This window comes from Gallinula chloropus (assembly GCF_964237585.1).
Source record: "Gallinula chloropus genome assembly, chromosome: 2".
Lineage (NCBI taxonomy): Eukaryota > Metazoa > Chordata > Aves > Gruiformes > Rallidae > Gallinula > Gallinula chloropus.
In genome coordinates this window covers 82,889,132-82,903,952 of record NC_140086.1, presented here as the reverse complement: position 1 = coordinate 82,903,952, position 14,821 = coordinate 82,889,132, and the positions used below count along the sequence as shown (strand labels likewise).

Below are 14,821 nucleotides of genomic sequence, written 5' to 3'. Positions count from 1 at the left end.
TCTATGAACTATATTCTGTTGTTGAAACAAAAGAAACATGTGCCTCCAACGTGTGTCCTGACATATATAAGATATGTATACATTGAACAATTCTTTTTTTTTTCTGCAACTTTATCATTTCTCTATAGCTAAAGCTTTATCTGCTACATCCATTTATTTTATTTTATTTTATCTTTTCTAATGATTCAGGTTTGTATCTTGGGTCTAGATTCTTTTATTGTCAACATTTTTACTTGTTGAGCTTACAGTCATGAATTCTCTGGCAATGATTGTTTTGCTATATAGAGCTAATTTGAGACTGTGGAACAGCTAATCATCTCCTGCCCTCCTTTTTTCCTGGGGCATAGTATATGTGAGTGTTACTGGAAGTGTGAGCAGAAAAGGATAATATGATGAAGGAGACTGAAGTATCTGGGAGGTTGGTAGACATGTTAATTAGGTATCTTGTCCTATATTTCTAAATGTCATTCTTGTTTCTATATTTAGTAATTAATTTAAGGAGCCAATAACCTACATGGTGAATGCCATGCATTGTGCCATCCTAAATGTGTTACAGGGAGTGTTGGCCATATGCCCCTTTCAGCAAATAGTTTCTCCTTCCAGTGCAGCTTTATTTGAATGTCAGATTGTGTGTTAATGAGCCTTTATCCCTGATCAATCGACAGTTTGGGTATCCTTTGTCACATGCTCTGTTTAACAGGAGATTGTATTGCAATTTGCAGTGAACAACTTTACTTTTCAAGGTGTCTCGGGGAAAGAAAAGTGTTTACTGTTACACCTTTATTACTTTTATATATTTATTTTTTAATTTTTTTTAAATTGTGAAGAATGAGGAGGAATTCAATGGCAAGAAAAACCTTTACTGAAGCCACAATTTGTGTTCTAGTGCAAATTTCCCAAGGAAAAAAATAATAGTTATTAGTACTTGAATAAGAACGTATTTTCCTGTGGCACTTCAAATTGCTTTGTCATATGCTCTCATCTATTCCTCATTAGTGAGTAGTGAGTAGACCATAGGTGATGGCCTGCACCCTACAAGCCCTGTAACATCGTACAGGTCCAGTGTTAGCACATCTGTCTATCAATATCTTTAATGAGTTACTCAGGTAGACCTTGGTGGGTGTGTGTGCTTAAAAATTTTACACAGCTGTAAGGGAAGATTCATTAAACAGCCCAAGTTCAGCTTGGAATCCTACATCAGGAAAAAAAAAGCATATAGATAAAGGCTTTTATGAGCAACAACAATGTGCCGTAACCTGTCTTACGTTAGAATGGTTGCAATATGAGCGTTTCCTGTGGGTCTAACAATGACTGTAAACAGTATGTGAATAACCATTCTCAGGATGCTGCATAATGATTTTCTCTAAATTTCAGAAGTTTGGGGCAGTTCCACAGGTCTTCCAGCATTTCACATTCTTTATTTTATAATTGAGGAGGTGATACAGCAGTTTTTCATTGCAGAGTTTTGCCACTCATAACTTGGGTGTTTTTGACAGGAAAGGGTTTGCTCAGCTCTAGAGAAGCATAAAAGAAGGTTTAGTGATACACCCCCTGAACATTCTTCTGGTCTTCAAGAACTTGTTCTTACGAAGTCCCTGAGTGATTAGTATTATCCATGTAATTAAAACTCTGAAAATGTTTCTGCTCCCCAAATATTTCAGTTCCCAGTAAAGTTGACTGGATCACAGTATCCGTGCACACAGTGTCTAGAAATCCCACAGCAGAAGTTTTTTTGGGTGAAGAACCAGTTCTTCTTCCTTCTTTGAAGCATGACAACTCTTATTTCATAACTCACACTTACAGTGCACAAGACCATGAAGAGATAATCCCGTTTATCAGTTCCACATTACCTTATAGACCTCTGTTGTTCCCCTATTACCTCTTTTCTAGATTGAAGACTTCTTTAAACAAGAGATTCCATAACACAGATAATCCTTCTCCTTCTTCTTGGTATGAGAAACTGCACACAGTATTCAAGAAGGCAGCTTGTGTGAATATGCAAAATGGTTTAATTATAACAGTTTTGTTCTTTATTGCTTTCCAAACATTGTTCACTTTCTAGCTTCTACCATACAGAAGCTGATATGTTTGTGGAAATTTCTATTACTACCTCAGGATCTCATCGCAAAGCAGTACTGGTGAAACCATTGCCCATATCTTTATATGATGTGGAATAAAGATTGTTTTGCACACACATGACTTTACACATACTCCTTTCTCAAATCATTCCTGATAGGTGATAAACATTTACTATGATATGAATCTAGTACACTTAAATAGTGTTTAACCTTTATGGATCTGAATGTCACAACTGCCCCTTTACTCATCTTCTTTATTGATCTCCTAATTTTTTGTGGTGCTTTGCTGGAGGTAAGCAGACTATGTGAAAGTGGGAGAGTTAGCTTTTGTTGCTCTTGCAGGAAGGTTAAATGCATTACAGTCCCTGCTGGAGAGAGCTGTTGGACTGACACAAGGCCTCAAATCTTAAACATGGGGGTTATTTTTGGTGCTATGAAAGTGCTCTTCTGATGTTAATGTGAGTTTTCCTTAACATAGAGTACTTCTCTTAAGACAGATAACCTCCCTTATCTTTCCTCTGTATGTTCTGTTCTGGTACTAAAACATCCTCTTAACAAATGTTTTTCCACCCATTTTTTTAATGTGTTCGTGAGGTAAATATTCTTTTTTATGGCTAAATGTCTCCAATTTTTTCATAGACACACTACTCTAGTCCATATTCTGACATCATTTATATTCTTGAAATCCACATTGGTGTCAGCAGGAGTATTGATGTTTATATTTACTCAGAAGGTTTTTTCACAGAACCTGGATTTTCTCTTCCACTTAAGTGGATCATCTCCTGTTGAATTATGGCTCAATAACTTTGCAGAGTATACCTTCTGGCCCAGGTCCCATACACAGTATTTTCAATTTTCAGCAACCTCATTGAGACCATACTTTCATTGATATTGATGACATTTGCAAAGGAAAAAACAATCAAAATTATTCAGTTCTGGAGCAGAACAATCTCTATTGTAAAAACTTAAAGTAGAACAACTGAAAACCACTCAAAACCCCCGTTATATGCACATAATGCCTCTACATTATAATAAGCCTTTGATTTAAAGTTTGGATATTCTTTGTGAAGCTGAAGCTGGAACACCAAAAATCTGTAGTGCTTTCCTTTTCATGGTGGTTTTTTTTTTAACCTCCATTTTATTTTTGTATTTTACTGGATGGATAACTTTAAAACACCTTTTCCCTGTCCATATGAACTGCTGGTTTTGGTAGAAAAGGTATTTTTCAGGGTTGGGTTTTTTTGTTTGTTTGTTTTGAAATAGATTAGATAGAAAAGGGGAAATTGCCTATGACCTGCTAGTCATGAAAATTACTCTCATTGATTTTTTTTTTTTTTTTTTTTTTTTTTTTTTTTTTTTTTTTTTTTTTTTACTGGACACAGAGGGATTTATACATAAAAATATATAGAATGCCCCTATTCTTCCAGGCAGGAATAAACAGCGGGTGACGGGGAACTTTACTACTAGAGTGATAGCCAATTTTTCATTTTCTGTAGACCACCTGGAATATTTCTAACTGAGAAAGCCAGTCAGTTGCGCCTAAACCAGGGATAAAAATCAGAGGAACTGCATGTCCTGCTCATGACTTATCTGTGCATTTTAAGGTTTTTTTTCTCCTTACTGCTGTTTTCCTAGTATTGCATGGGACATCCTCAATTTTCTTTTCTCTTTTGAATGAGAATAACAATGATACTGTAAGATACTGTGGTACATAGTTTCTAGAATGACAAAAGTCAATTAGGAGATCTAGTAATGTTAGGTTTATTTCCAAAAATATTTTTTTATTAATATCACGTGAATGTGAATAAATTTTAGTTTGAAAATTCAGGATTTTTGTCTGGAATAAACAAAACATCAATCAGCACAATGTTTTCAAAACCTGAAGAGGATATAGTTGCAATATATAAATGTTCATAAGTATTTTCTATGCATGTTCCAGATCTATGCAGTACAGTATATGCCATGCTGAGGTAGAAAATAGTAGTTATTATTAATGTTGTCGTTATCATCATCAGTGGTGCAAGTGGAGAGAAAGGAAATTGCTATACAATTCTATTCAACGGGACTTTTTAATAGGTTCCAGAAATAGCAGATTTAGGTCAAAGTTATTTCTAGACTCTGAACAAGTACTATAAGCTAATAGTTCCTATTCTTACTTGTTAACACAGCAGTGGCTAGTTGCTATAAAGATAAGAATGGCCCTTAAAGTTTGTTTCTTATCATTCCAGACCTATTATAACACCAAGGGGAAAAAGACTGGTTTTAAACCCAAATATTTTAATACTAGAAAATAATATTTTCTATAATAATAATAATTTAAAGGAGAAGCAGGCTTCCAATTGGTTTACTTTTCAATTGTGCTTGTTACCTGAATGAATCTGCACCTAGCCATTTTCTGAAAACTGCTGGTGATCATATAGCATTTTGCAATGTAATATGCACTTGTAAAAATTTGACAGAGAAATCAATTTTCTTATCTACATTTGCTTTCAAGAGAAAGGTTTCAGTGCCAAAAATCTCATAGCTTTTTACAACCTCATCAGCTAATCCTATGATCAGCAATACCTCTCTGTCTACAAGTCTTCCTTTATCATATACATTCTTAACATATCAGAAGGACATTATGGCATACCTATTTAGATTTCAGTTATCCACAATCACTGAGATGTCAGTTATCCAAAATCAGTGAAGATTATGAGTCATTTGAGTAATATCTTACCATAAAACTTTAATTACATTGATTTAAGGAAACTCCTTAAGTTTATACTGCAGCTCTGTGCTATATCAAGGAAACTTTCTCAAGCAAAGGAGAGTCTTCTAATAAAGACCTCCTTTTGTACAGTATTCTATTTTTTTTGGCCTACAGTAGCTTAACTGTGATGGCATAAAACTGGTTTGAAGCAACTAGAGATGTAGGCTCAAATGCATGGCCACCTCTTCCTACTTTGCACTACTCTGCAGTGTGGCATTTTTTGGTCCTGATGTGGCAAACCTATGCTCACGTCATTCACACCATTCACATCCCTAATGAAAATCATAGAATCATTGACTGTGTTAGGTTGGAAGGGACCTTTAAAAATCATTTCCAACCCTGCACCATTCTCTTTCAGCCATTCATGTCCTGATTGAAAAGCCACAGCAGTCATTTTCAATGGTTGAATAAGTTGATGAGCGCTCTTTGAAAAGCCCAAGTGATTTTCATGTTTCTGTATGAACTGCTTTATTATCCACCCTTTAGGAATGTCTTCTACTCCTGATCCAACAGATCTGGTATTAAAATGTAATGGTAGACAATTACAGCCAGCCCTTTGCTTACTTGTTCTTCCTCTTTCCCCTTTCTTCTCATAGGTGTAATAAGAACAGCTTTGCCAAATATGGACAGAGAAGTGAAAGAACAATATCAAGTTCTAATCCAAGCCAAGGACATGGGAGGACAGTTGGGAGGACTAGCTGGTACTACCACTGTAAACATTACTCTCACGGATGTCAATGACAACCCACCCAGATTTCCTAAGAGTATGTTGTCTTCCAAATGCACTAATTTTCAAATAAGCATGACTGAAAGTATTAACATGAAAAATCCTTTAGATGAGGAATTGAGATCCAGGAAGAAAAAAAGTATATGATGAAAAATTTTAAAGCATACTGTTTTATTTTTTCTTTAATAATATAAAACTCAGTTTGAAAGTATCACCTTTGAATGTTTAAGAGGAAATATCTTCTACAGGACCAGCCTGAGCCTGAGTTCATTTCATTTACAATTTAAAAATTATTTAGGAAGTACTATTTTGTCAAGGGAAACTGAATGATCCCCTTTAAATGGCAAAAAAGTACTTCCAGGTACCAAAGGCAAACTGGCTCATGCTAAAGATTGTTCTTATGATAATCAGGAACAGATTTTTTGCATGTTTTAGCCCTGAAGATGATACTCATTCTGAAAACATTTACAGCCTCAAAATAGTGATCATCCACTGACAATTTGTAACATTTCATATCAATTAGCTTAAATGAGGATTTTCAGAAGTATGCTAATTTAAAGAGTTTTATAGTCTGTGTATGATTAGCAGAATTGTCACTTACTAGTCTCCTTAAATTTACTGATGTTTTGTATATCCTGTATGTTTCAAATGCAGACACTAATCAAGCATAAACCTTGATAACGATGCAAAAACAATTTGCTACTAAAAGTTGTTAGTAAGGAAAACTCATATTAGAACATTCATGTGAATTTGCAGTGAGATCATGGTAGCTTTTTACTTTGTGTCTCTATTCTTACACATGAATTGTAATCCCACTCTATGTACTATAAATTCTCCCTAGATACCAAACCACACCTGAAACTTCACAGTGTTCTCTCACAAAGATGATTTTTCTTTTCCTCAGTATGAAAATACATTGCATTTCTATGGGCATGTAAGATTGACTATGTTAAGACAAAGATCCATCTTGCCCTGTCTTCTGTCTGTTATGCTGACATCCAGCGGGTATGCATGACAACAAGCCAAACAGTGCTCCAAACATATCCTCATTTTCTAATGATTTTTAGCCCAGGTGTTGTCTTTGTATTTAACCATCCTCAACAGATTCTTCGTAAATCAAGTTGCCCCATTGTTTTGAAACTTACGTAAAATTTCAGAGTACACAACATCCTATGTTAGTGAGACACACACAGTTTAATCATATATTGCACAAGCAGCTTCCCCTCATTCATTTTGAATCCATCCTACCTATATACCTGCATGTTACCTCTGCAAAATACAACCTTTATTTAGAAAAACTGTGGGGTTTTGTGTTGGGTTTTTTCAGAATGAGATACTCTCCATGAGTTCATTATCCCTGCTCGTATGTTGTGCCTGTGCATGTCAGTCATCACCATTATTAGCTCTATGGAAAAAAGACAACAAAACAAACCAGTGTTATATTAGCACCTCCAAACCTGCTTATACCATGGTGGTTTGAAGAAAAATATTGCACATCATAATAGTTCACTTATTTAATACTTCAGTCTCTCGGGCCTATAAAAGCCAATACAAATTTGTTACCGTTGTGTGTGTTTATTTCACAGCTGCTTCTGTAAGGTCCATGAAGAAGGCTTCCAGGATAGAAAGGTTCCCGAGCTATTCTACACTGAACACAAAGAAAAAAATATATTAAGTTTTACACTTGTAATCTTATCTTCTCTGCGCACTTCTTCTATATCTCAATTTTGGTTTGGCTTTACACAGTTCCTTTCAGGCTTTTGCCTCCAGATGTGTTTAAAAGACAATTATTATTATCTTGTTAGCCAGAGATTTATTCAAACTCTTTTTTTTTTTCTTCTTTATTATGGTTTTATAGATAAAGTAGATTTTATGGTTCTTTGTATTGTCCTCCCTGAGACACAACTTCATTTTTTTGAAAGATGTGTTCTTCTTTTATTAGCTATGCTGTTTACTCTTACTGACTTGCTTTTTAATGGATGCTGTGCTTTTGCTGTGGGTCTTCAAAATGGTGTCCCTAGACAGCATCCACACCACCCACAGTGATTTAACTGTCTCAGCTATCCCATTCAGATTTTTTATAGCATTATCCCTCACTTTTATTTATTTCCTTTTTTTTTATTTTTTTTTTTTAGCTGAGAACAACAATCATGTAATTCTGGCTCTTATTGCACTTGCACAGATATTACAGTTCAACTCATTAGGGTTGCTGTAAGATTTAGAATAACTAAAGAACTTTTCCTGACTAGCTACTGTTAGTACTGTTCTCTTCTTCAAGTCTTACTTCATTTAGAGCTTCCTTTAACAACCATCATTATTTCTCTACTGATGCGGTCTACTTTCCCCTTCCTGTGTATTTTTCTCCTTGCTACTGCACTGTGTGACTGATTTGCTTATTTTCCACAGATTTCAAGCATGCCTATTATGCTGATATTCTTATTTAGCGTTAAGCACTAAAGCTACCCATACTAGTGCCCATTTTAACACTTGGCTTTGTATTGTGGCTTTCTTTCTCCTCTTTACTGGGCCCTGGTTTGATTCTGTGTGCTCTACCATTTCTGTGTTTCCTACTGGACTGCCATCACCTTTTTCAGCGCTCTTCAGTGAGAGGATGCAGAATTCTGGTGACTGTACCCTTTATCTGAGCTGTGTACTTTTGCAGGCTTTTTTTGGATCGCGTACTTCCCAACTCCTGCAGATTCTCCTGAACTATCCAATTAGAACCACAGTGATCCTAGGAAAGGTTTTAAAATTTCTGATGCCAGTTTTTCCTAAGGCCAGATCTTCTCTGTGGACTCCCACTCTTTAGCAAGTAGCCCTACCTTCCAATAATATGAATTGTACCTCAGCTGGTGTTTAAAGCCTTGATTTTTCATCTTTCTGTCCCTGATTGTACATAGTGAGACAATTTCAGACTGCGATGTTATGAATGTCCTTAGCTTCAGCTTTCACTTGCCAGCCTAAATTTTAGCCACAAGACCTCTGTCCTGTCTTACTTTATTTTGTCAGAATTCATGTGGACTAGAGCCACTAGTACCCACTTGCGTTCCCTGACTTCTATCAAAGCACTTGTGAGATCCTCCAAATCTGGTCAACAAGCAAATCATCCCAGAGGGTCTTTTTCAACCAACATTCCCGTTGTTGTTATGCTCAGCCCTTGTTAAACAACCCGTCTGGATGTCTATCTGTGCAATATGTGCTAGGGAGCTGTTTTGGCAGGGAGGTTGGACCCCATGATCTCTCGAGGTCCCTTCCAACCCCTACAATTTTGTGATTCTGTGATTCTGTGAACCCACCACTGCAGTTTTGTCCATGTTTCAAGACGGAGCCCCTGCTGCTGGAAGGGTACCACAGGTGCAAGAGGAAATAACGTGGGTCTCTGGAAATTGAAAAACTTAGTGTATTGGCAAGTTCCTTGGGTCCAGTGCTCTTTCCTCTGTCTGATTTTTAGTTGTATATTTTACTTTCTTTGCTGTTAGGGGCCCTAGTAATTTTCTATTTTATTGTATGACTTCATCTGCTGTGGTGTTGCAAAAATACACAAGTCTCACATAATGTCAGACGCTTTTTATGACACAGAGAAATCATGGAATATATCATCCTCTTTGAAGAAGATAGCCTTGAGGTCTCATTTATTGCATACACTGTACTTATGATGTCTCTGCCCAATTGTTGCTATGAAGGAGAGGAAAAAAAAAATAGAAGAGATCAGGCTTGCCCTGTGCTTTGCATGCTAATAGGGTTGAAAACCTTTTCTTTCTATTATATCAAATGTCACAGAACCTGAATCGTAGCACTGACTTTCAACAAAACAGAAGAGAGTAATATTGGAGGTTTGTGTTGATACTGAAAATAATAAGCATTTAGCATGGCTTACAAAGATAAAATGTCAGTTTGGGGACTCCAGTGTATTGCAACAAGCTTGATCAAGGCAGACAGTTACCTGAAACATGCTGGCTTTTTTGGGGATGTATTACAAACAACATACTTACATTCTTTTAAACTTCTGCTTTATCAAAACAGTGAAAGCAAAAGTCTTGATCAATGGGGATTTACTTAGCAGTCCCCTTTGGTTAGAGTGTATGTGAGATGATGTATAGAGTGCCTGAAATTCACAGAGAAACAAAGGTAATTACAGCTAAACACACAAACCAAACCAAACCAAAACAAAAATATTGAGTATTAATTTTATTTCTAATACAGTAATTGTATTTTTCAGTTTTGCTCTTGCAATTATTCATAGTAACTACCAGCCAGAAAATGGAGATTATCATGTTCTTGAGAACCATAGCTATAAAGGTTACTTGTGCATAATTTTACCTCGTGTGAAAAATAAGCCTTTAGGATCAGGTCCAGGTAGATGCCAAGTTCAGACCTGGCAGAACCTAAAGAACTCTCGCTGTTGCTGAGAGTTGAGACCTCCACTGTCACGTTACTCAGCGCTGGTCAACAAAGCCAAGAAGTCCATGTGCAGCCTGAAAAAAGGGACTGAAGGCCCTTTAACACTAACTGCAAGATGAATATTTTTATATTACGTTGTCAGGACTACAGTTTCTCAAAGGTCTTATACCAAAGATGTTGTGGTATAGATTACCCTATCAAATAAAAAGATATAACTTATCACTGAATAAAGTTTAATTTTTTTTTCTGAACTCAGTTAAGCTGGGGAAAAGAAAAAAAAAAGACATTTCACAGCAGAAGTGGGAGAACATATATTATTAATACCTGGAAGGAGCTAGATTGATAAATAATACATTACAAGCTTGTGAAAAAAATGTATCACGGAAACACCTTCATCTCATCGAGGGTCCTTTAAGGAGATAGGCAGGTTTGGATGGGATATCAGCATCCAGAGATGAAAAACCACTGACAATCCTGCTGAACATGGAATTTTTTATTTAGAACCTGTGCTTTTACACATATTCAGTAGGGAACTCCCACCTTGCGTGTCTAACAGCAAGGAGGAGTGTAACAAGGGAAACCTCTAAACATCATATATTTCTCTCAGAGTTGTTTGACCCACAGGTATCTATTGGCCCACATTTCAGAAAACCGAGACACTTCAGAAAACTGATATTTTCTTTATAACTAGAAGGAAAAATGAATCTGAATTATTTTATTAGTAGAACTTTTTTTCCAGAAGTGTTTTATGTGTCTTGCCTGACTCTTCATTAGTACACTGACTTTCTGCACTGCTGTGCATGTTTCATTTTAAAGACAGAGCTTTTTCATAAATATTAATGATTCATACCGAAGTTTAATTCTTGCAAAAAAACAGAAAAAAATAAGGCAAGGGCTGAAAGAGAAAGTATTTTGTCAATCATAGCAACAATGTTCAATCAATCAAATGAAAATTTTGTATAACACAATGTTGTCTTTCAGTAGGGAAGAATGGATAAAAGCTGTTTATCTCTAGGCATGCATCCTGGTCCAGAAGGGAACTGATGACTTTTCGCTCTTAGCTACTCAGGCAGACGATAGCTGGTTAAGTACAAAGACAGTTCAGCACATCCTTCCTAGAAGCTAATGGGCTGGCCCTTAACGCATCAAGCGTTAGATCAGTCTGAGCTAGCTGCAAGGACAGCTGTGGCTTGTTTCCAGCTCTTAAAATGAACTTCAACAAAGGATGGATAGGTTGTATTTACTTCAACATTTAAATGACAAAAACTGTATAATTAGTTGGTACAAATTACACTTTATGGAATCAAACCAATTAAGTGAAGTGGTTGATTCATACTTTGTAATGTTATTGTGCTTCAGTTTTCCTGTCTCTTTTTTTTTGTTCCTGATGACAGAGTGACTGTGAAAGTAATTTAGAGAAATAAACCCTTATATGCTGAGCAATAAAAGCACATGAGAATCATTTTAGCCAAAGAAATAGTATGTCTTTTTATATTAATATGACATAAATATACTTTTAAAGGATAAGGCCCTGATATAGAAGAAATGCAATTGAATTTTAAAATACATGCAGTTTGTATTCTGATATTAGTAGATAAAAGACCATTCTCAAATGTCTTATAAAGTCAGCAATAAGAGTTGGTTTCATTTTTAAGGTATGTATTTTTAAAGTGCTACTCCCTTAATTTATTATTTTTCCTGTTCAAATGAGCTAATTGGCTAAAGCTAGGTTTTCTCATATCTATTCCAACTCACACAATAAGCCAATAGTGTAGGGGAATGATTGAAAACTGGTTTAAATAGAAAAAAAATGAATTAAGGTTTGAAACCAATACTTGAACTTCGTCTACTTGTGCCATGTCTTGGCTTTAAAAGAAGCAGGTCTCTGATGGTCAGAAACCATTATCTCCGGGCTGTTTGGCAAACACATTTTAAATGTTCAGACGGCTATAGATCAGCAGCACCTAGATATTATGAGGGCCAGTTTCTTGCTATCATTGGTCTTTCCAGAAGCATCCCAGTGAATTCCATCAAGTTAGCTTGCATAAAAGCGCATGGCAAATTTCCAGAAAAAGCTTAACAGAAATACAGGAAACAGAAATGCAACTATTCATCTTTCTGGTGATGACACCATAAATAATACAAGGTTGAAGGATCACTCCTAGGACCTTGCACATCATCTGCCAGTCCATACTGTAAAGTTTGCAGCTAATTGGATTTGGATTTCAATGGTGGCGATTACTGTGCAGAAATGCGTTAAATCCTCCACTGGCAACCGCAGAGGAAAAACAACCTTAAAGAGGAAAGTCAACAAATCAGACAATTCAGAAACTGGAAAATAAGATCTTTCATTCATGCAGTTTCAGGAATTTCAGTGTAAGAAAGAAAGACCTTTGTAAAAAAGAAACAACCTTTCTTAGTTATTTAACATTTGCATGCTACTTGAATGATCTATTTTCTGAATGATCTATTAGGTCTATTATCTATGTCACAATTATGATATTAGGAATAGAGTTTGCATATTGCTACCATTTAGAGAGCATGTATTTTTAGGTACTATTTATTGGTTCTAAGCATATATTAATAGGTTTCCTTTCAAGTACTAAAATCTGTAGAAATATTTTGAAAGAAAAGACAACCAAGTGCCGAGCTTGGATTAGGCTGCGTATAACTAGTCAGGCGTATACTCTCTGTGGATTGAAAACTCTTATCGTAGTTATTTATTTATATATTCTGGGAAGCTTAGTAGATCACAGACATTGCACATACACTATTTAGCACAGGTTTTAATATATAAAACCAGGTCAGTTTTGCTCACACAGTAAATGTGACTGATTCCATTCATGTGGCTTTGAAACCAACTTGTTCAGATTTTATTGCAAAATTGGGTTCAGATGTAAAGCTCAAGTAAAAGGTTTTCTGGTCCATGAGACAGAAAGAAAAATCTTTCACTCACTGTGGAAAAGTGGCCTATGAGACAGAAGTTCCTCAGATAGTGGTGCCTCCTTCTAAAGACTTCAGAAGATTACAACACAGATCCCACTCAGTACTAAATTAGACATTTACAGAAAAGGACTGTGTGATTAAGAAATTATTCTGTTCACTAACCTAAAACAACTGAAATGAGAGCAGAGGTTTTGATGTTTTTTAAATATGAGGAAGATTTATTCCCTTCCTACTCAGACAAATTGCTAGAAAACTTATTTAGGATTAAGGTTCAGAGCTCTGATATGCCTAATAAAGTATTTTAACAACTCTGCCCAACTTTGTTGCAAGTTGTTCTACCCACTGCAATTCAGATAAGAAAGTACGGTTTCTCTTGGTACTGTGTTGAAAGTTGTTGTGCTTTATATACAGCCCTTGCATCTTCATTGGCTCTTGGAATTAAAATGAGTCTATCTTTCATTGATTAAAGAATTTCCTTGTAGACAAGATGTCCTAATTCAGTTTCAGCAATTAATTACTTATTTTATACTAAATGGGAAATACTTAAATGGGACAGGTAGACAGATTCATTGCAGATTAGCCTGAGGGTAGTAATTAGGTGGGAGACTGAGTCAGAGCTTGCTTTGAACCAGAAAGGGAGGGAAGGTTAAATTCTGGTCTACTCCGTCTTTGTAAATTTTGTAACTACTGTGCTATAAGATGTGAAGGGGAAAAAAGCACCAACTTGGTTTTGTAAACCAAGCTTAAAACTTTTAAGACCAGGAAATCTTAAGCAAGTCTCAATTCCATTTGCCTGTGACTTTTGGGTAAACTAGAACTGTATTTTTTAATTGAACATGCATTTTAACCAACCATTTCAAGGACTGCTGGAAGACAGGAGTGCAAAGACTAGAGAAGCATGCCCATGAAATTGTAAGACAATCATGAAACCAGCAGCCACACAGAAGTCATTATCATTTTGGGTTGTAATTCCAGTGGGTCACTTAACTACAGCTTTAACATTAGCAAAATGATGGTCAAATTACTAGATGAACAAATACTAGCAGACCAGTATTTGCACAGTGCTCGTAAAGGATTTGGAAGAGAACTTAGGGTATCTCCTCTTTAACCCAGGTTCCTTCTAAGAAACACAGCATTATCCTTAGTATTTTCATCTTAAAACTACAGCATTGGTATCTCTTACTTCTCCTCCTCATGTGTCGGGTTTTTTCCTCCCCAATAATAAACACTGCTGAAAAAAATTATTCTTTATTGATTCACTACTGGCTCTGGGTATGTCCACAATTTGTTATAATGAGATCATTAGTCTTTACCATCCCAGATAAGCTCTCTAGAATTCCATTTTACTTGGTCTGGCCACTACACTGTCAGCTTGGTGACCCTTGTCTGCTGTTTTTATTTGACCCACCTGAGTTAGCTACATGTTGGACAGCATGTCATAAAAAAGCCTCTGTTCTTTTCTTTTTCTACACAACCACTTAATCAGTGTGATTGTAGACATTTTTAGGTAGACCATAAGAAGGTACACAGCAGCTCATTTTAATTTGCTTTGAAGACTCATAGGACATGAGAGTGTTGGGGAAAGTTCCTGGACAGTTAAACCATCCGTACTGTTAGCCCCAGTGCAGCCACTGGGCACAGTTTTGACCAACACTAAGTAAAACTTTTTCAGAAAAATTCAGGGCATTTGGGGAAAGTTGTAAAGATCAGGAACTATTCTCTGCAGTCACTTTCCATGAAGCTGACCTATTTTGGTATGGGTAAAAGTATTTAATAACATGGAAATAGGCCATTCTATACAGGCTAACTTCTGGGCCACAGAGTACAGCCAGTACATGAAATTTCTTTGTATGGTTGTACCTTTTTTAAGCCTTTGCTTTGCAATCCAGGCCATGCAGCCCACCTTGGGGCACAGCA

The 14,821-nt window shown here is 36.1% G+C and overlaps 1 protein-coding gene across 2 annotated transcripts in view; it reads left to right on the top strand.

Annotated features, from left to right (window-relative positions):
- The window catches only part of CDH12 (cadherin 12), a gene marked incomplete at both ends in the record, with an annotated part of 159,268 nt that overhangs the window by 85,688 nt on the left and 58,759 nt on the right, over positions 1-14,821 (top strand). For both annotated transcript variants that reach the window (XM_084280128.1, XM_084280127.1), the window contains one exon: positions 5,427-5,594. In XM_084280128.1, coding sequence (XP_084136254.1) covers positions 5,427-5,594 — 168 coding nt within the window. The remainder of the gene's footprint in view (positions 1-5,426; positions 5,595-14,821) is intronic.